This window comes from Delphinapterus leucas, chromosome 8, assembly GCF_059928025.1.
Source record: "Delphinapterus leucas isolate spDelLeu-1000000601 "Yukka" chromosome 8, BTC_Dleu_Yukka2, whole genome shotgun sequence".
NCBI lineage: Eukaryota > Metazoa > Chordata > Mammalia > Artiodactyla > Monodontidae > Delphinapterus > Delphinapterus leucas.
In genome coordinates, this window is record NC_143136.1 from 8,502,673 (window position 1) to 8,524,699 (window position 22,027).

Here is a 22,027-nt window from a genome sequence, read left to right on the forward strand (position 1 = left end):
CATGGATGAGCTTAGGAGCTGAGGGATCATTCATTTATTGAATATGTATCAGGGGAATTCCCTGGTGGTCCAGTGGTTAGGACCCAGTGCTTCCACTGCAATGGGTATTGGTTCGATCTCTGGTCAGGGAATTAAGATCCTATAAGCTGTGTGGCATGGCCAAAAAAAAAAAAGAATACGTATCAGGTGCTGTCTCCTATGACCTGGTATTGGGAAGATACAAGAGAATGAGATGAGCATGTTCTCCTGGGCCCTCTAGACAGATCGAGGAGGCGCAATAAACAAGAAGACGAACAAATAAGATCGTTCCAGGCTGTAATAAGTTCCATGAAGGGCATAAACAGGGGATGTAGCAGAAGGTTTGGGAGTAGAGGAGGGCATGCCAGAATGTGTGGTCAGGGAAGCCACCTCAGAGCTCTGAGGATGAGAAGATGCCAGGGAAAGAGCCAGGGGAAGCTAGGACGAGCAGAGCAAGCAGCATGTGCAAAGGCCCTGAGGTGGCAGAGAGTGGTCTGGCCAAGCACAGGGAAGCAGAAGGTGAACAGAGTTAGGCAAGGCTGAGCTGCAGGCTGACTTAAGCTGGGGTTTATTCTAGGAGCCTTGGGAGGATTTTCAGGAGGACAGTGACATGATCAAGCTGGCTATGGGACCTGAACTTCATGAGTCCTTTGAGTGGTTTCTGTAATTTTCCGTTTGCAGCGCTGTCTTGGGATAGCATTATGGGGGTTATTTTTGGTTTTCTGGCCAGCTTGGTTAAACCAACAGCAGGATGCATTTTATGAGTGCAGAGCAGCAGGGCAAGTCTCAGCAAATCTCCTACCTGCTTTTCTATGACCTTGGGGGTTGTCTCCCCAGGAGTGACACTCGTGCCCCCTGAATGGTGTACCCTTATCTTTGACATCCCGCCACTCAGCACCTCTCCGTCTTGCCTTCCACTGAGAGTAGATACATCAATCAGGGCTCTCTAGAAAAACAGAACCAATAGGAGATAGGTGATAGATAAATAGATAGGTAGGTAAGTAGATAGATGGATGGATGGATAGATAGATAGATAGATAGATAGATGGATAATGAAACCTTTGAGCCAACCTGGGCTCTTTGGCTCTGTTGCTCTGGGCAACTCTGTGTATGTTGGGAATATTAACATCCACCAACTATCTTTTGCTTGACGATGAAGGCATTTGACTCGGGCTGAGCATGTCTGAATTTGGGAAGGAATAAAGTTCTGGGCACCTGGTTCCCAATCTGGGCCTGGAGGCTGGAGTGAGAAGCCTGGTTGAGCCCAAACCTCTCCCCTCTGCTGTTTGACTCTCAGCCTTTGCTCAGTGGCTGTTGGTAAAGTTCACTGCCAAAGTAACCTGAGACTCGCTGGGCAGGAGATGCCTCACCACAATGGTCCCTTTGCCTGGGGGACCTCAAGAGGTGTTCCTGTCTCCCTAATTGCAAATCTTGGCTGTGCAATCTTTGCTTTTTCTTAATCAGATACCTCAAGATCACACTCGAAGGGTCTGACCCTTCCCACAGAGTCTGTTGAACTCTGACCCCACAGCCTTTCATAACCTCCTGCTTCTCTGTCTTGGTGGTTTGTGTGGTCAGATAACGCCCAGCCACAGAGACAGGAAAAATAAGCCCAAGGGGAAATGAACACGTCCCACATATCCCATCTCGGATAAAGCGCTGAGGCAGGCCCTGGTTGTTTAATGGTCCCACCACTGTTCCCAGGCCTGAAAGTGTGTGTGTGTGTGTGTGTGTGTGTGTTAGCATGTGTGCAAATCACACCAGGCTCACGTCACGCATGCTGTGGGGATGGCCAGCTCTGTGACTATTTTGGACTTTGGTTCAAGCCTTTGCCCTGGACAGTCAGCCAGTGGGCAGTCCCCCCAGCTGAGATCCGTATGGATGGGGCTCAGAATCAGCCCCACCCCGGATGACCTTGACTCTCAACCTGAAGAACATGCTCGCTTTCGTTTGGGTTCCCTCAAAAGTGAACCTTGAGACAAGAATTGGGTTAAGTAGTTTATTTGAGATGTGATCCCCAAAAGCGTGGGGTGGAGGAGTGAGACAATGATGAGAGGAAAGAAAATCCAGTGTTTATTAACAGACCAGCTCTGGCTTTGGGCAACTAGTGTTCACTCCTACTGGGGACCCTCTGAGAGGCTCTGTGGAACATGCCTCAGAGGTGCTCCACCAGGGGGAAAGGAAGCTGTGGTGTATTCGTCATCTGTTTTTTTTTAAAATAAGTTTTATTACGATATAACTGTCAGGACTTCCCTGGTGGCGCAGTGGTTAAGAATCCGCCTGCCAATGCAGGGGACACGGGTTCGAGTCCTGGGCTGGGAAGATCCCACATGCCGCAGAGCAACTAAGCCCGTGTGCCACAACTACTGAGCCTGTGCTCTAGAGCCCTTGAGGCACAACTACTGAGCCTGTGTGCTACAACTACTGAAGCCCACGTGCCTAAAGCCCGTGCTCCGTAACAAGAGAAGCCACCGCAATGAGAAGCCCGTGCACCACAATGAAGAGTAGCCCCTGCTCACCACAGCTAGAGAAAGCCTGCACGCAGCAATGAAGACCCAACGCAGCCAAAAATATAAATAAATAAATAAATTTATTAATTAAATATAAAAATGATATAACTGCCATACCATACAATTCACCCATTAAAAGTATACAATTCAATGTTTTTTTTGTATATTTACAGACATGTGCAACCATCACCAACCATAGTCAATTTTAGAAGACTTTCATAGCCTCAGAAAGAAATCCCACACGTTTAACTGTCACCCCTATCCACCACCACCCCACCTCAACCTAAGCAGCCACTAATCTACTTTCTGTATCTATAGATTTGCCTATTCTGGCCATTTCATATGAATAGAATCATATAATACACGGATTTTTGTGACCAGCTTCTATCACTTTTCAAGGTTCAGTCAAGCTATAGCATGTACTTCTTTGATTTTTATGGCCGAATAATATTCCATTGTATGAATATACCACATTTTGTTTCTCCATTTGTCCATTGATGGACATTTGGGTTGTTTCCACCTTTTGACTATCATGAATAATGCTGTAGCATGTATCTGTACTTCTTTCCTTTTTATGGCCGAATAATATTCCATTGTATGGATATACCACATTTTGTTTCTCCATTTGTCCATTGATGGACATTTGGGTTGTTTCCACCTTTTGACTCTCATGAATAATGCTGCTATAAACATTTGTGTACAAGTTTTTGTGTAAACAAATGTTTTCATTTCTCTTGGGAATATACATAGGAGTGGAATTGCTGAATCATATGTAACTCTATATTCAATCATTTGAGGAACCACCTAACTGTTTTCCAAGGTGGCTGTTCTGTTTTACATTCCTACCAGGAGTGTATGAGACTATCAGTTAGCTATTGCTGCATAACAAATTACTCCAGAACTTAGCAGCTTAAAAAAATAAACATTTACATAACACACTTTTTTCAAGGGTCAGGAATCCAGGAGCAGCTGAATTGGTGGTTCTGGCTCAGGGTTCTAGCTACTGTCTCTCATGAGACTGGAATTATCTGAAGGTTTGACTGGGACTGGAGGATCCCCTTCCAAGGGGGCTCGCTTGCTTGCCTGACAAGTTAGTGCTGGTTGTTGGCAGGAGTCCTTAGTTCCTCACCCCATACACCTTCTCCTGTGCTGCTTCAGTATCCTCATAACATGGCAGGTGGCTTCCACCAAGAGCAAGTGATCCAAAAGACAGAAGGGCAGAAGCCTCAATGCTTTTATGATCTAGCCTTGGATGTCACACACCATCATTTCTGCAGTTGCATAGTTCAACCCTACTCAGTGTGGGAGGGAGCTACACAGGGTGTGAATACCAGGAAGCGAGGCTCATTGGAGGCCATCTTGGAAGCTGCCTACCATGTGGGGCATTTATCCATCCATTCCCATCCCTCCATAGGAGGGTTGTTTCTGGGGAGTTAAGTCCCTGGCACTTTTGGCCTAAACCAGAAAACCCTGAAGACACTACCATGCTAAAGAACACCCTCAGGCAGAGAGAGAGGTTCAGGAAACTGTCACTGTGTATGAGCTGTATTTGTAGATGTTTACAGGAGATAAGGGCAGGGTGCTGACTTCACCTGTCATAGTGGTCAGACCCGTCCCACGTCAGGTCTCCTGTGTCCTCCTTCCTTGCTGAAAGGCCCACCACCACCCAACACTTGCCCTCGTGCTAACATCCCTCCCCTCCCCTGCCTGTGCATTCTTATCTGTTCCTCCCTTACTTGGTCAACAGCTGTTTCAGCAGATTCCACAGACTTCTTTAACTATTTATTTGATTTTTGTTTGTTTTATGATTATACAAGCGATACACATTGCTGAAAATACAAACAACACAAAAATATATTACTTAGGAAGTAGAAGTCCCTTATAATCCCACTCTCTAGAAACGATCACTGTTGCCTGATTGTTGTATGTTCTTCAACAATTTCCTGAGCATAAAAACCTACCCTAGTTTTTTTTTAAAAAAACAACAACCTAGTAATATACATGCCTGGGATCCAACCCTTCCTGCTGCTATGTTTCTTACAGGCTCTTCTTGGCAACATATCTTGTCTGGGTGCCTTTCTAGGGCAACATGTGTAGATCAGCCTCCATCTTTCACATGCATGCACAGTGCAAATTAATATGCGTGTTCCACCATTTATTGTGCCCATTCCCTATTGACAGAGATAGCAGATGTCTTTGGGGTCCCCTGTCTCCTCCCCTTGGCCTGACTCTGATTTCAGCCTCAGCTGGGGAGGGAGGGTCCCTGCTCAGGCACATGCTTTGCATCTTCCTCTTTCTACTCCAAGACCTTCTCCGGCACACAGGAGCCCTCTGGACTCTTGTACAAACACAGTCAGGAAGTACAGGGGGAGCTAAGAGCTCCGGAGAGTGTCAATTAGAAACCAGCTGTCTGGTCCTACAGGCAGATGACTCTGGGAGACATACAGGGTACTCTGCTTTCAGGAGCTAAGATAAAGAAAATTTAAGTTGTCTCCAATTTTTCATTATTACAGACAAAGTTATAACTCGTACCCTCTTACACTTATCTCTGTATTTTAGCTACTATTCTTTCCCATAAATTTTTGGAGGTAAAGTTGCAGGGCCAAAGGGATAAATCTCAATACTTTGGTAGCTATTGCCAATTTGTCCTCCAGAAATGCTGTAATACTCAACCATGGCGAGGGAGCCTGTTTCCCTCTATCTTGGAGGCTGAGTGCAGTGAGGAGGGTGTCCTGCATGCTTCTCAGCTAGAGGAGGGGAGGGGGCAGGGACAGCTCAGAGCTAGACTTGAGTGGGTGAGGAGGGGTTGGCAAGATTGGTTACATACTGAGGGGGGTCCGCCTAGTAAGCCAATATGCTGAAAATAACAGAAGGCACATTTCTCGCTGTCAGGGAGGGATAGTAAAGGATGAATGCTGTGGCGTTGGATTGGAATTAGGGGTACTGATGTCCGTTCATGTTTTTCAATGTTTATGGCTAGATATACAAATAAATATTGATGTGTGCATATATGTATGTTATGTTTATCTACATGTATATTTATGTTTATACATGTATTCCCTAGTTGGGCTTCCTGAGAGGGCCTGGGGACAGCAACACTCTAGTAGTAATGAGCATACATGCCACCCAGATCTTGGTTTCTAAACTGCAGTCTCTGCTAAAAAGAACCAGAGCTCCTTGGAAAATGGCTGATTCCAGACTGGTGCAGGGAAATACATGATGAGCCTGGAATATCTGACTGTGCCAGAAAACACAGAAATATTTATGATGAAGACATGTGAAAAGGATATAGCAGGCAACTTGAAGAGGTTCCCACTGGCCAAATCTGGGACAATTTAAACATGATAAATAATGATAATGGATTATTATTCATTGAATACAGTAAGAAATCCTGAGTCCACAGGGATATAAATAGTGAGAGGAAAATTTTTTATCTTACTAATCAATGAAGGAATGATAGAATTAGAATTACCATTTGGCAACCAATAATTAATTCATCTAAGAATCATAAATGAATGCTAAAATTAGTGGGTAAGAGTCTGATGAGAAATGGGATATTTACACAATCTCAAAGTATCCTCCACAAAATACAAACTAATCCCAAAAGGAAACGTAGTAGCTTTCCAGAGGAGAAACCTGGCAGGTACCACCTTAATCAAGGGAATACAATTACCATTTTCAGTAACAGCGCCAATCAAAGCTGGGTGCTACCTCATAGGATGCGATGAAAAGGGCAGATCTCCCTTTCTATGATATTCCCGCCCAAAATGTATAACCTGAATGTACCGTAAGGAGACATCAGCAAGCCCTAATTGAGAGAAATCCTACTAAATAACTGGCTTGTAATCTTAAAAAATGTCGAGGTCACGAAGTCAAGGGATGATTGAGGAACTGTTCCAGACTGGGACAACTGGCAGAACCTGAAAGGGTTTGTGGATTAGCTGGCAGTAATGCCTCAGTGCAGTTCCTGTGGTTGATGGCTGTGTTGTGGTGATGCAGGAGAGGCTCCCCGTTTGCAGGAAACATGTACTAAAGTATTTAGGGAGACTGAGCTTCAGGCCCACAACTTACTTTCAAAAGGTTGAGGACAAAAAGGTTTTTGTACTTTTTTTTTTTTTTTACCCCAGCTGCACCGTGCAGCTTGCAGGATCCTAGTTCCCCGACCAGGGATCGAACCCGCAACCTCAGCAGTGAAAGCGTGGAGCCCTAACCACTGGACAGCCAGGGAATTCCCTTTTTGTACTATTCTTTTTTTTTTTTTTTGCGGTATGCGGTCCTCTCACTGTTGCGGTCTCTCCCGTCGCGGAGCACAGGCTCCGGCCGCACAGGCTCAGAGGCCATGGCTCACGGGCCCAGCCGCTCCGCGGCATGTGGGATCTTCCCGGACCGGGGCACGAACCCGTGTCTCCTGCATCGGCAGGCGGACTCTCAACCACCGCGCCACCAGGGAAGCCCTTTGTACTATTCTTGCAAAATTTTTCTGGAATGTATTTTGTCATTAAAAATGCCACATGTACCCCGGAGTCTGTAAGAATTATTTCACCCTCACAGCAGCTGGGGAAAGATGGTTAATGAGGCCCTGCAGCTCACACAGGCAGTCGGGGCAGCAGGGGTTTCAGCCAGGCTTGTGCTGTCCTTTTAGGTCATTCAATGAGGGATGCGGTTGGTCAAGATCAGGGCTTTGCACGGGGAGTGAGAAGTAGGGAGAAATAGAGAGGATGGCGTCCTCCCCACGGAAGCAATACTAAAGCCTGTAAGTGCCCACAGGCCCACGCTGTTAGGCATGACGCATCCCCCGCCGACACAGGGACCACACAGGGGATGGGATCTGGGTCCAGGATCCTGGCCAGAAGCCCCTGGTGGCCAGGAAGGCCCCATACTGGGCCTGGGCAGAGGTTGCCCTTCCATCCCAACCACTGCACCAGGACCAGGAGTGGGGGACCATAGGGCAGAAGGCCCTGTACCTGGGGGCGAGGAGAAGGGAGCAGAGCAGGCTGGTGTTGTGGCTCCTGGCTCCTCGCACAGGGCCTGGGATCCTGGGTGCGTGGTAGGGGTGACACAGTGGAGGGTGTGACAGTTGGGGATGACAAAGTAGCAGCAATACGGAGGGGGCCTTGGGGGCAACAGGGCATGTGACCAGCTGCAGTGCATCTCTGTGTCCAAGTCTTCCCCACCTGTCCTTGGAAGGCTTCTGACCAGGCTAGGCCTGACCCTAATGAAGGGCTTGGCCAGAGACAAGATACCAGGATTAAGCAAGGAACTGCATTTTAAAATAAAAAAATATATATATATCTACATATATAATTATTATAAGAGAAACGAATGTTGACTGTTGAAAAAAATCTGTTTAACGGAAAACATAAAGAATTACCTCCCCTCCTCTTACCCTAATCCACTCCCCAGAGAGAACCCCTGGCAACTTCAGAGCTGAGGGCTGCTGGGTTATAATATCCGTCTCAAGGCAGCTGGGAGGAGAACTGACATTGTCTACTTGAGGACAGGCTGTTTACAAGTCCGCCATGTTTTTAGTCCAAATGGACCAAAAAGGATTTCAACTTTCAGTTCCTGGATGTGGCTCCCTCAAATAGGAGTGTGAACTGGTCCTTCCAACTTTGCATAACTGGAATCTCTTATCTTCTTTGCAGACACGTGTTCTCCTGGGCGTAGTTTTCCAAAAAGGTTTTGTTGATACTTGTGAGCCTGTTGGGACAAGCCACCCTACCCCTAATGCCAGGCTCCGCTGTGCTCATTTGAGCGCCAGCCCCTCTCTCTGATGCTGGTGCATTTGAAGAGGCCTTGGACCCCTGGGTGGCAGAGACTTGTGTGCTTTGTTTTGGTTGCTTGGCAACTGTGCGTCTGCCAGGGGCTGTGGATGCCCCTCTGGGCGGGGCATCTGCCTTCCTCCACTCCAGAAGGCTTGAAGGCTCACCTGTCCCAAAGAGTGAGAGTGCTGGGGTAGGATCCAACTTCACAGCATCCGGGGCGTCACCCCGGGGCAGGGGTCCATCAGGTGTCTCAAAGAAGTAGGGACATGATCCTGGACTGGGGCCCGTGTCCAGGGGACACGGGGCCGCACCACCAGCACTTTCACCTGCAAGGGGTCTTCAGCTACCTAATGGTCTTCAGGAAACCCTGCCTAAATTAGCCAGAGCCAGTTTTGCTATTTGCAAACCAAGATCCTCATCTGGTACAGGAGCCCACCATCACCTGCGATAAGAATTTCAGCAGCAGCATTTCTGGCACGCCGCCTTCAAGCGCACAGACTCCTGGGCTTCTTTAACTTTGGGCCAACTGTACCCACACTGATGCCTAAACCCCAACACACACTCTCCGTGTCCCTGTGTTTTGTGCCCTTCGCCATGTCTAACGATTGCTGGTGGATACAGCCAGCACTTTTCACTTACCTTGCGATAACCCTGGAAAGACTCACACACATGCACAAACAGTTGTCACTTTTTCACTGCTTTTAGGTTCTTTAATTTATTTTCTCCAATTTCATGTTATTTCCTTTGTAATCCTGAGCCTCTTTTTGCTAGCACTTTGAATACTGCTTTTGTATCTATTGGCTTGAAAGCAGTCTGCCTTGGGAATGGCAATACTTGGGAAGAAGGGTAAAGTGGTAATCAGACCAGCTGGAAGTGGTCTGCTCTCTATAATCACAAAGTGCTGAGTGGAAAGATGTTATTCTTGCCAGGCTGACTGTTCCTTCTACCCTCACCCCTTGGTATGCCACTGCCTATGGGAAGGTAGAATTAATAATATTCATGGAACACTTTGAAACTAAACCAGAACTGAAGTATTAAGTGGTAAAGGGGCATTATGTTTGCAACTGGCACAGAGTCCAGAAGAATTGCATACACGCATACCCATACACACAGAAAAGGATTTAAGAAATGTAAAATTTTAACACTTGGTGAATCAGTGTCAAGGGTGTATAGGAATTCTTGGTTGTATTCTTTCAACTTTTCTGGAAGTGTGAAATTGTGCCAATATCAAAAGCTGAGAGACTGGGGTCGCTCAGAACCAGCTCATGGCCCTTCGGCGGCAAGGGGCCGGACGGTCCCAAGTGGGCCTCTTCATGGGCAGGAGAGGCGGAGGTCTCCGAGGTCCAGCTGCAGGGCCTGGCCTGCCCATGCTCCCCACAGCTTTGTGCTCTCCTTCCCTCCCACTGGGGCCAGCTCTCCCGCCCCAGCTTGCTGGGGACCTTCCCCCACAACCTGCTGAGTGAAGCTCCTCTGTCTTCTGGCTCCCATACCAGCCCCGACTCCTGGCAGTTTTCTGGTATCTCCCAGAGAATTCTGAGCAGAGTTATGACCACTATTTCTTGAGTGTGTCAGACCAAAGTGTTTTAACCCACGTTATCCAGCTGAATCCTCACAGCACCCTGACAGACAGGTGCTGTTCTTGCTGGTTCACAGACCAGGAAGCTGGGGTCTGGCGTGCACAGTGTCTGGCAGAGCAGGGATTCTCATCCAGGCCCCACAGTCCCCTGCCTTCCTTTACTGTCTCTCTTCTTGGGAGTAGGCCAGTTTCTGTGAGCAGAACCAGGTATGGGGGCTCGGCAGTACGGATGACCACACAAGCTGAGGTGCATCCCAGCCCCCCACCACCTTGTGGCTTACTGAGGTGCATCCCAGCCCCCCACCACCTTGTGGGACCCAGACCTTTCCTCCTCTCTCCTGGCCATGGCCTGGCTCCGAGCCAGCCGAGCAGAGCCAGGTCGGAAGGGCTCTGACCTGGGAAAGTGCCCAGGTCAGCACAGCGACTCTCCTGCTCGGATGTTTGCTGTTCCCAGCTCTCCGTATTTGCTACGCCCGATTACTGGTGGGTCCTGGGCTGTCCCCCTTGCCCAGGCTGCAGAACTGCCCCTCCGTCCCATCCAGCGCCCCAGTGTCCCCAAGCTCACCTCATCCTCCTTGGCTCATGCCCGAAGGCAGTAAAGCAGGGCGGGGTGGGGTTTCTGGACCTCCCAGGAGTCAGCAGGGTGGAGAGGGCTATGGGGTTCATCACGTGCCTCAGGCCCAGTGAGCCCTGTACATGCTCCGGGACCTGGGAGGTGTGCCCACCGGCTCCTGGAGGTCCCAGTGGCACACGCTTGGCAGTTTTGCTGTCGTGTGGAGTTGGGCCCCTAGCACCCAAGTCTGGGTAGATGTCCACCGGCTAAGCTCAGGAGACTGAGGTATACATCCAGAAAACCTGGCACCCATCTAGGCCAGGCCTCAGCCTTGTGGGAGTCCCCGGACGGACACGGCCCTGGGGAAGCCACCTCAGGATGGAGAGGGAGGCAGTAGATGTCATGGGGTTCTGATGGGACATGCTGCCGTGGTGCTCTCAAGCTCCAGCCCGGAGGCTGGGACCCCCAGGGTCCTCGCACTGGTCAGTGCTACAGCCATGATGGCCACTGGGCCTCTTCTTTTGGGGGGCTTCCCTTTCAGCATGACATGGTGTTTGCCGGCGGCTAATGCTGTGAATGATGCAGGCAGCTGTAGGAATTCCTAACAGGCGGGAGCCATTCTCCCTCTGTAAGACAGAGGTAAGGTCCTTCCCCATCCTTTCCTGGGCTCTGAGCGCCTCCAAAGGGTCCACAGTGGGTTTCGGGCCCTCAGAGTCTGTACAAAGTGGTCACAGTGGTGTGCGTGGGTGTGTTCCATTGAGGGGGGTAGGGGTCGACAAGGCTCATCACGTGCCAAGTGCGGTCTGTGACCCCATGGTGGGCTGTCTTCCCCTCACTGCTCAACTGATGTGATGGCGGCCCCGATCTTGAAGTTTCCATCCAGCCAGGCTCATGCATCTGAGGCTGAGTAGTTAAGTCTCAGGGACACCCCAGAATCCTTTCCCCCAGGGACATGGGCACGGTGTGTCCTTGTGCTGCCTGCAACCTCTCTGTGCCTGGGGCTGTGTTTACATGTGGAGTTCCTGGGAAGGCAGCGAGGCGGACAGGGTCTAACTCCCAGTCTCCAAGACCCGGACAGTGACTCACGGGGAGGGGGTGGGGCAGCGAGAGTCTGAGGGAAGAAGGTTTTGCCTCCAGTTAACATTAAATAGAGATAATCCCACCCCACGTTCTTGAGTGCTGGCCCTGTGCCAGCCCTGGGCTGAATCTTTGCAGTCTGCGTCTCACAGCGTGCACACAGCAGTGGTAAGGATGGTTACACGTCCTACAAGGCCCAGAGGGGCTGAGTCTCTTCCCTCTACACAGCTCACAGCAGCCTTCTTGGGGCCTGGGGCTTTATACTTAACCCTTCTGGTGCTTCTCACAGCGAGATTCTGGGGCCTGGGTCTCTCTGGAGGGTGTGTGTATCAAAAACGAGGATTTCTGGATCTCGCCCAGACTAAGTAAATCAAACCTTGGGAAGAGGCCCAGGAGCCAGCATTTCAGCCTGTGAGATCCACGCTTCTAAGCTCCCTAGCAAGTTCCTGATGAAATAACTTTAGCTAAGGAGCTGGTTGGAGGAGGCGGGCCAGGCAGGGAAGGTACTCCCTGCTGGGTTGAACAAGTGCACAGTTTGGGGGAGAGGAGGAGACCTCTTCCCTCTCTACAGTCTCCTCCCTCCTGTGGACCCCCTGCGGTAGGGAGAGAGGAGCAGGGGGAACATTTGAATGGTTGAGAGGTATTTGGGGTATTTGGGCTGGGAGAACATAGTGACAGGGGACCAGGAAGGCAAGTGGGATGGGGAGGTACGAAACCAGACTAGACTTCGGTGTTCTTTTTCAGAAGGGAGTGGGGGGCCCTACAGAAGGTTTTCAAGAAGAGGAATGCCGCGGCTTCCCTGGTGGCGCAGTGGTTGAGAGTACGCCTGCCGATGCAGGGGACACGGGTTCATGCCCCGGTCCGGGAAGATCCCACATGCCGCGGAGCGGATGGGCCCATGAGCCATGGCCGCTGAGCCTGCGCGTGCTCCGCAGCGGGAGAGGCCACAACAATGAGAGGCCTGCGTACCGGCGGGGGGGGCGGGGGGGGGCGGAACAAAAAACAAAAAACACGAAGAGGAATGCCATGGTTGGGGTTTCAGGAAGATGACTGGGCTGTGGGAGCCCAGACCAGAGGAAGAATGGAGGTTCCGGCAGCAGTCCTGTGGGGGGCTGAGTACTGGACCCGGGGGCTGGAGGACCCGAAGGGAGAGAGCGTTAAGGGAGAGGGCGTGGAGACTGCGATCCTGGGACTGAGATAGACGGGGAGGAATCCCATGTGAAGCCTAGGAGGGGGGGTGAGACCTTTAGGGGCTTGTTGACTTGGAGGGGCTGAAAACACGAAGAGGAATGCCATGGTTGGGGTTTCAGGAAGATGACTGGGCTGTGGGAGCCCAGACCAGAGGAAGAATGGAGGTTCCGGCAGCAGTCCTGTGGGGGGCTGAGTACTGGACCCGGGGGCTGGAGGACCCGAAGGGAGAGAGCGTTAAGGGAGAGGGCGTGGAGACTGCGATCCTGGGACTGAGATAGACGGGGAGGAATCCCATGTGAAGCCTAGGAGGGGGGGTGAGACCTTTAGGGGCTTGTTGACTTGGAGGGGCTGGTGGGACCTCCTTGGAGGTGCATTTGAAACGTGGGGCAGGAGGAGGTGGGATCTGGAGGGACACCGTAATAAGGGATTAAGCTAAGAGTCAGCACGCTGGACCGCAGGGACATGGTGTGAGATCCAGATCATTCGAACTTCATCTCTCTGAGGCTCAGTTTTCTCATCTGTAAAATGGGTTGTTGTGAGGGCTCTATGAGGTAAGGGTGTTCCTGGAAGCGCCCCATCAGACACTTGGAAACACAGTCGCTACGGTTTGGGTGGCTGCGGGGGGCCCCAGACGAGCGTGTCTGGGTTCAGCGGCCGGGTGTGCTGCAGGGGCACCACTGCCCCCTGTTGGCGGTCCTGGCCAGAGCGTCCCCGACCTCTGACAGGCGGGGCGACCCGGCGGGCTGCTAGTGCGCTGGCCGCCCTCAGTCTGCACGTCGGCTCGCTCTGGCGCCGCGTCTGTCCGTCGATAGATCCGCGGACGCCCGCCCCACGCTCGGCGGGTGGGCTCCCGGCCCCTGGATCTCGAGGGGCGCAGACTGCATGGTAGGTGAACGGGATGCCGGCGTGGGCACGGGCGCGGCTGGAAGAGCGCGGGCAGGGTCTCCCCAGGGCTGTAGGGATCGGAGGGCGCGTCGGGACGCCCCCCTCCCCGGGGCACTCGCAGCCTTCTAGGGTATTTCTGTCTTTTTGTCGGCCACGCACGCCGCGGGGCTGGGGGCTCCGGTGCAGCGACCTTTCTCGGGGCAGTAGGGAACCTCTCTCGAACCTGGGTTGGCGCCTGCGCATTCCCAGCTCATCTCCTCTGTCCCCGCCCGGCTCCCGCAACAGCCGGCGTAGGGAGTGCGGGTGCGGCGGGCGCGGGCGGAGCGTTTGAGTGGATGAAGATGCCCCCCGATTCCAAAGTGCGGGGATTAGGTGTAAGAGAGGCAGGGAGGCTGGGGGAGGCTTCTGGGTGGAGACTTCGGTGAGGAGAAAGATACTCAGGATTAAGAATACTTGGGATCTAGGAGAGAGACGGACCTGAAAAAGAAAGTCGAGTGGTAGGTGCGCAGGTACATGGGCCACGGGAGCCCCAAACCCCCATCTGAGGACAGGAAATGGAGCTGAAAAAAGAATCCAGGGAGAGGATCCAGGAGCCGAGCCTGAAAATCCGCAGTTGCTCCGAAGGGAGGGGAGGTGGTGGTGGCGGGCTTGGGGAATAGGCTCAGAAGGGCAGCTCTTGATCTTTCGCACCAAGACACATGCCCAGTGGAATCCCGTTCAACCCCTGCCCCATGTCCCTTAGACTGTCCTTCCCTTGCCAGGTGGGAAATAAGGATCATGTCACTATGCATTGAAGTTGAGCACCTGAAATGTGTCAGGCACACTCCTGAGAACTTTATTCTTTCATTTAATCTTCCCAGAAACTATGAGGTAGGCTCTACTTACCCATTTTACAGGTGAGGAGACTGAGGCACAGTGAGGGCATGTCACAGAAGAGGATAGCAGAGCTAGCATTTGACCCCAGGCCAGTCTGTTTAGTTCCATGGCCTGGTTCCTTAACTACTATATCTGGTGGACTGGCAAAGAGATGGGAGCTGGAGAAAGGAGAGGGAACCCCAGAGCTGGCAGTGTCAAGGGTGTCAAATATTCCTACTTCAAACAGTTCAGGTGATAGAAAACAGAAACAAGAACCAACTTTTGGATCAGCATCATAGTTTTTGGCCCTTTCACTGCCTTGCTTGATCCCCACAGTGACTCAGTCCTCACAGTGAGGTGATGTAATCAGGCCCTTCTGTGCGTCAGGCAGGCCCTGTGTTAATACCTTTCATGTCTTAAATTCCTGGATCCTTGTAATATGGGAACAGCCACAGAGAGGTCACCATGCAAATAGTCCCACAGTTCGAAACTGGGGAGGCTGGATTTGAATCCAGGCAGCTGTTTCCAGAGACCTTGCTCTTAAAGACCATGTGATACTGTGCATTGTGCCCATTTTACAGATGCCCAAACTGAGTGTCTCTCCCAAAGTCCATGACTTGAAAGGGGAGAGACCCAAAGGGTGACTGCTGATGGCATAGCCCATGCTTGAGAGTCTCCATCACTGTTCAAAGGTTTCAGTAGATCGTGAAATTTAAAATTGAAGTCCCACTTTTTATCATTTTAAAGATATACTTGTTCTTGTTTTTTTTGGCCACACCGCGCGGCATGTGGGATCTTATTGCCCCAACCAGGGATTGAACCCGTGCCTCCTGCAGTGGAAGCACACGGTCTTAACCACTGGACTGCCAGGGAAGTCCCTAAGATGTACATTTTTAAGATGAAATTGTGATGCATCTTACAACGGATGGCGGTGTTTTTCCTTCTCAGCGGCACATGATATATCGGCCTTCTTGGTGTTGATGGCATCTTTGGTTTGACGACTAACAACAGAACCAGATTCCCTGAGTGACTTTTCTGGGTGTCTCTCTCTCTTCTGTTCCACAGGCTCCTCTCTGCCTCAATTGCTCCACCCTCCCTGGAGACAGGTCCCTGGGTACAAGGAGCCCGGTGCCCTGCAATGGCAGCAGGGCCCTGGGGCCCTTTGACCCCCAGGACTTGAACCTGACTGATGAGGAGCTCAGGCTCAAGTACCTGGGGCCCCAGCAGACGGAGCTGTTCGTGCCCATCTGTGTCACGTACCTGTTGATCTTCGTGGTGGGCGCCGTGGGCAACACGCTGACCTGCATGGTCATCCTGCGCCACAGGACCATGCGCACGCCCACCAACTACTACCTCTTCAGCCTGGCCGTGTCGGACCTGCTGGTGCTGCTTCTGGGTCTGCCCCTGGAGCTCTACGAGATGTGGCGCAACTACCCTTTCCTGCTGGGCCCCGGTGGCTGCTACTTCCGCACGCTGCTCTTCGAGACTGTCTGCCTGGCCTCGGTGCTCAACGTCACCGCCCTGAGCATAGGGCGCTACGTGGCCGTGGTGCACCCGCTGCAGGTCAGGTCCGTAGTGACTCACGCCCACGTGCGCCGTGTGCTCGGGGCCATCTGGGGTCTTGCCCTGCTCTGCTCTCTGCCCAACACCAGCCTGCACGGCATTCGGCAGCTGGACGTGCCCTGCCGGGGCACGGTGCCCGACTCGGCCGTGTGCACCTTGGTCCACCGGAGAGCCCTCTACAACCTGGTCGTGCAGGTCACCGCGCTGCTCTTCTTCTGCCTGCCCATGGCCACCATCAGCGTGCTCTACCTGCTCATCGGGCTGCGGCTGCGGCGTGACCAGCTGCTGATCCGCAGGCAGGAGGCTAAGGGCAGGGCCAGGACTAGCAACGGCCGCAGGCTCCAGCTGCTGCAGGATAGGGGTCGGACACAGGTGACCAAGATGTTGTGTAAGTGTTGCTGCTGGGAAGAGGGGCGGAGCCAGGCACTGGGCATGGGGCTGGGGCTTCCAGGGGCCTGGGGGAAAGGGCCGAGTGTTTCGGTTTAGGATGGAGGCTGAGTGTGAGGTGTGGAGTAAGCCCCCCGCCCCCCACTCCCCCCGTGTGTGTGTGCATGCACTGCATGTGTGTATAGTCTTCTAGATTACCCTTGAGAAAGTGACACCGGAGGTAAATGCTAATGGTTCATGGCGGGATCAGCTACATAATTTGTGGGGCCCAATGCAAAATGAAAATTCAGGGTCCCCTGTTAAAAAATCATTAAGAATGTCAAGACAACAATAGTAGAGCAGCTGTCTTTTTTTAAAATAATTAATTAATCAATTAATTAATTATATTTATTTTTGGCTGCGTTGGGTCTTCATTGCTGCACGCGGGCTTTCTCTAGTTGCGGCGAGCGGGGGCCACTCCTCGTTGTGGTGTGGGGGCTTCTCATTGCGGTGGCTTCTCTTGTTGCGGAACATGGCCTCAAGGCGCGTGGGCTTCAGTAAGCTGCAGCGCACAGGCTCAGTAGCTGTGACTCTCGGGCTCTAGAGCGCAGGCTCAGAAGTTGTGGCGCACGGGCTTAGGTGCTCCATGGCATGTGGGATCTTCCCAGACCAGGGCTTGAACCCATGTCCCCTGCATTGGCAGGCGGATTCTTAACCACTGTGCCACCAGGGAAATCCCAGAGCTGCTGTCTTGAAGGTTTAAAGGTCAGGGCTCTGTGCAAACGCACAGGTGGCACCCATGAAGCCAGCCCTTGCTCATGGAACCAACCACAGACAGGGCAGAGGCGTGCGGCTGGGCTCCAGGATGACAGAGCTGTTCATGGGCTCTGGACCCTCCAGATCTCTCATCTTTGCTCCCAAATATGTTTTGGTTCTGTCCTTCCCTAAGTAGCCTGGGAGGCAGGACCACAGGCACAGAGTTCCCCTTTCCTGAGGAACTAATTGTCCTCTTCCCTTAGTGGCTATGGAAAATCCCAGGGAAGGATTCTGATTGGTGGGCTTGGGTCATGGCCTGCCACCGGGCCAGAGTGGCAGGATGCTGAGGTAAGCAGCCCTCACAGACCCACATGGGGATCCGGGGGGAGCAAAGTTCCCAAAAGAAGGGGAACAGGGTGCTGGAAAGGCAAGATGGTGAATTTCCTGCACACCATGTCTGTGGTTCCCTGGGGACCAGAGGAAGGATCATGATCTAAAAGAGGTGGTTGGAGGCATGTTTGTGAGGGTCTGTGCACAGAGCACAGGAGAATCAGGGCAGAAGTGTGGATTGGGGCCGACCAGGGCACACCCGGCTGGCTTGAGGCTCTGGAGCTTACTGTGGCCTAGGCCTGGTGCTTTTTCAAAAACAGTGGCCCTGGGGAAACCAGGCAAACTGATGCTAAGCCAGTCATTGATTCCCTCCCCATCCTGCCCTGTCCCACAGAGCCTGAATCAGGTAGGTGGGGTGAGCCAGGGCAGGACAGGGCTGGTGAGACCTTGGTCAAAGCCATGGGATTATGGCCAGCTAACTGGGAACTGCCCCATTCCCAGAGAGAGACTCACTCCTCTCCCCCCCAAGAACAGTGTCCCAGAGCCTATGGTCACTTGTACAGCCCCCTAAGATGGGACTGACCTGGAGCTCTGTGCTTGCCTCCTGCACTACAGACCACCTGCCCGGGTCTGCCTCTGCTGCCTTCTACTGCCCTGCCTACCCGGGCTGAGTCTGCTCATCTGGGATGGCTCTCGCCCTGGGAAAGTGGGGTGTTTCCTTAAGTCTGCCTTGCTTGCTGGCCTGGGGCTCTGGCTTTCTTCTCTCCCTCCTGCTCCTGTCTTCTCTTTCTGAGGGCCTACTGTGCATCAGGCTGTGTGCTGGGGATGTAAGCAATGTTCTGATTGAAACCCGGGATTAAGAGGAAAACCACGCTGGAATGTAAGGGGGAGGACACTGCAGGGGAAGGATTGCGAGCTGGAGATGCAAACATGAGAAACAAGAAACAAAAATCAACACAGACCTGATAGCAAAGACCCAGGGAGGGTAGGGTGAAAACCAGGGCTGGAGGGAAGTTCCGGAGAAAGAGTGAAGGATTGGCTGGCCTGGCCTGCCTTTTACTGGGGCTTGGGGTGGGGCTGTCGAGGAAAGGGGAGGTAATGCAGGGCAGGATATTCAGGGGCACCCAGGAGAGCTGGGGGCTGGGGCTGGGAAGGCTTCTAGGGCCAAGACAGGCGAGTGCGTGGGGGCGGGGGTGTTTGTCTCGCTCTCCCTGTAGCTCCCTGGCTACTGCTGTCTGACCACGGGCCTCATCCTCCTGTTTCTGCTTATGCATGAGCGGGCATGGCCCCTGAGTGGCACCCAGAGTGGGCCTTAGCCGCACTGTGTCACGCTGGGGCTCAGCATACACAGCTGTCACTTAGGTCCAGTTCCACGGTGAGAGAATCGGACCAGGCCAGTTTGGCCCGCGTGTCCACACCGGGTCCAGGGCGCACGCCCACTGCCCAGTCGGTGACAGTGGCGAGAGCAGCCTCTCTTATAGGGGTGTGGCCAGGACAGGCAAACTTCCAGAAACCTCCAGATGGACAGTGGGTGTGGGTGGCTGGTGGGAGGGGAGAGGAGAGAACAGGCTCCCTTTCTGCCCACAGTTGTCCTGGTCGTGGTGTTTGGGATCTGCTGGGCCCCGTTCCACATCGACCGCCTCATGTGGAGCCTTGTGTCCCACTGGACCGAGGGCCTGCACCTGGCCTTCCAGTACGTGCACGTCGTCTCCGGCGTCTTCTTCTACTTTAGCTCGGCCGCCAACCCTGTGCTCTACAGCCTCATGTCCAGCCGCTTCCGGGACACCTTCCGGGAGGCCCTGTGCCTGGGGGCCCGGTGCCGCCGCCACGGATCCCGCCGCAGCTCTCACAGCCTCAGCAGGGTGACCACGGGCAGCACCCTGTATGACATGGGCTCCCCCCGCAGCAGGGTCCAGCCCCTGGCTGAGAATGATGGCCCAGAGGGGTGGCAAGAGACGGACCCCTCCCGAGAGGAGCCTCAGGCAGCTTCACCCTGAGGGGCCAGAGGGCCACGCCCAGCTTTGGGGACCACACCTGCCTCCTCTGCAGCATGTCTTTGTGGCCTGTCCCCCTTCGTGCCCCATCCCCACTTCAGCCTAGAAACCCTGACCAGCACCTCAGTGATCCTGCCCCACCCATGGATCAGAAGGACTGTAAGGTTGCTGTCTGTCCTCCAGACTCTCAGGTCCCCAGTTCCAGCCCTTCCCCTGGAAGGGGAACATCGTGGTCGGATAACTGCGCACCGCAAGACTCTATCTGGGGACCCCCCCCCACCCCCAGCCCGTTTCTGAAGTGTTTCCGTGGCGCCCTTCCTTTCCTTCCCATTTCTTGCAGAGCTTCTGCAAGATCTGGCCCATTCTGTCCCTCTCTAGCTCTTGGCCTGCACCTGGGATTCTGACCCGACCCCCTCCCTGGCCCCCAGTCGGCTTGTTTTGCTCTGGGAGCTCCACCCGGTGGAGCCACTAGGCGGCAGGTGTGTCAGGGATCCAGGAGACCTGGCTCCGGTCTCAGCTGAGCCACCGGTCACCTGGTCCCGGCATCAAGCAAACTGCCTCGCCTTACAAGCCTCGGGCCCTGCTTGCAAAATGAAAGGGGCCATGACATTCTAGAGTGTCGCGCTTTGGCACTTTAGCTGTGGTTTTCTGTGTGCGTGCCTAAGTCCCTGCTTGTAACAAAACAGATACCCTCAGATTAGCAAGGCGGAAATTACTCTTTACATCCTCACTAACCCCCAACCCTTACTCCCTCCCTGATCTCTACAAGCCCCCCACCCCACCCCCTCGAGAGCCACTCAGGGAACATGCTTTGCTTGTCCTAGAGCAAGTGAGGCTTGGCACCGACCAAGGGACTGTGTGTGAGCAAAGGCCCCTGCCTGCCTCTGTCTTCACCTCCTCACAGGTTGGCTTGGGGGCCTGAGGTGAGCAGAGAATTGGGCCTGACTGGCCAGAGAATCTCTGGGGGCAAGAGACATGGGCCAACCAAGGGCAACGAGTGACTCCGCGAGAACTGCTTGGGACTCAGTGAGGTGAGAAGAGAGACACGTGAGTCCTGAAACGAAGCTCCATCCCGAGTCCCTGTGGGTAACTGGGTGCTCAGTCAGGACCCAGTTAATGGCCAGAACTTGTCCTGCTGCAGCCCCTGACCTGTCCTCCTCCTAAGAGGGGACTGCAGCAGAAGGAGCCCTGGCCTCCTTTGCGGGGAGCTGCAGGACACCCAGGGTGCTACAGGTTCTCCCTGCAGACTCTCCACAGCTCAGGCCCCAGGTCCCCTGACTGCAAAGTGGAGAAGATTGTACAAAAGTGTCCTGGAGTTTTTGAAATTCAGTTGTAAAAATAATACATACTCATTTTAGAAAAATTGGAAAGTACAAATGAGCAAAAATGAAAACAATTTAAAATAATTAAAACCCACCCTTGCTAGGGGATGGGGGGAGGGGGGAATAGAGAGTTGTTTAATGGGTACAGAGTTTCAGTTTTTTAAGATGAAAAAGTTCTGGAGATTGGTGGCAAAACAATGTGAATATGCTTGAACAATATTGAATTGTACACCTAAATGGTTAAGATTTAAATTTTATATGTATTTTACTACAGTTTTTTTTAAAGAAAGGGTTAAGTCTAAAGGAAAATAAAAAATTTAAAAGCCACCCATAGCTTTACTTTCCAGGGTAACCACCACATATAAGACAGGATGGGGGGATCTGAGAAAGGAGCTTGTGAAAAGAGGCTGTGCAGAGCTACGAGTGCCCAATGGCACCTCTGAAATGAGCTCCCAGGCGGCCTTGGGGTGTCGGTGGGGGAAGCAGCTGAGGCCAGACTTCAGGCTGGAGCCTGCTGTTGTCCCCAAAGACAAACTGGACTCCCCGGAGCCTCTCTTAAGTGACAGAGACGACATGCTCCTGAGGCTCTGGTCAGTATTTATGAAGGGGCTACTATGGGCAGAGAAGCAGCGGGCAGGTTGGGGAAGCGGGGGATGTGAGTTATCAGAAGGCCTGGGCTCTGTAAATTTGATGTCTCTCAGGTGTCTCCACGGCATGTCAGTGGATAGGTCTCGCTTGTCATGAGTCACTGGTTACCATGGAAAGTGGAAGCAGCAGCTGTGGGCTCAGACCTGGAGAAGAAAGGATGGAGGTGGAAAGGCCAGCCAGCAAGATCCCACTCTGTCCTGGAAGCAGCATCGCCTGCAGCCCGCTCTTCTGCACTGGTCGGGGGGGAGGGGGGCGGGCAGCAGCGTTCCTGAGTGCTCAGTGCTACTCCCAGGACAGGAGTCCTGGCTCGTCTGGGACTCGGGTCACCTCTCGTCCTAGCTCTGGCTGCAGTCACACAGATCTCTCCTCCTCCCATGTTCGAGAGTTTGGGCCCGCTCTACTTCCCGTCTACTCCACTCCTGCCATTACCCTGGGCGATGCTGAAGTCCCCGTGGATGGCCCACCGCTGCCCTGGTATCAGCTCCTGATCTCTCCTGCAGCTCTGGAGACTCTCCTCCACCATGGCCTTTTGGCCCCTTGGTAACATCCTGACTCCCAGAACCTCTGGGCGTTTTTCCATTTCTGGAAGTGTGAGCTCTTTGACCATGATTGCCTCCT

At 52.9% G+C, this 22,027-nt stretch overlaps 1 protein-coding gene across 1 annotated transcript; it reads left to right on the top strand.

Annotated features, from left to right (window-relative positions):
* The first annotated feature begins 13,236 nt into the window (after window positions 1–13,236).
* NMUR1 (neuromedin U receptor 1) lies at window positions 13,237–21,088 on the top strand. Its single transcript, XM_022567956.2, is given in 5 exon segments — window positions 13,237–13,241; window positions 13,288–13,472; window positions 13,475–13,575; window positions 15,496–16,381; window positions 19,033–21,088. Coding segments are annotated over 5 exon segments (1,587 nt in total). The 3' UTR covers window positions 19,443–21,088.
* The last annotated feature ends 939 nt before the right edge of the window (window positions 21,089–22,027 follow it).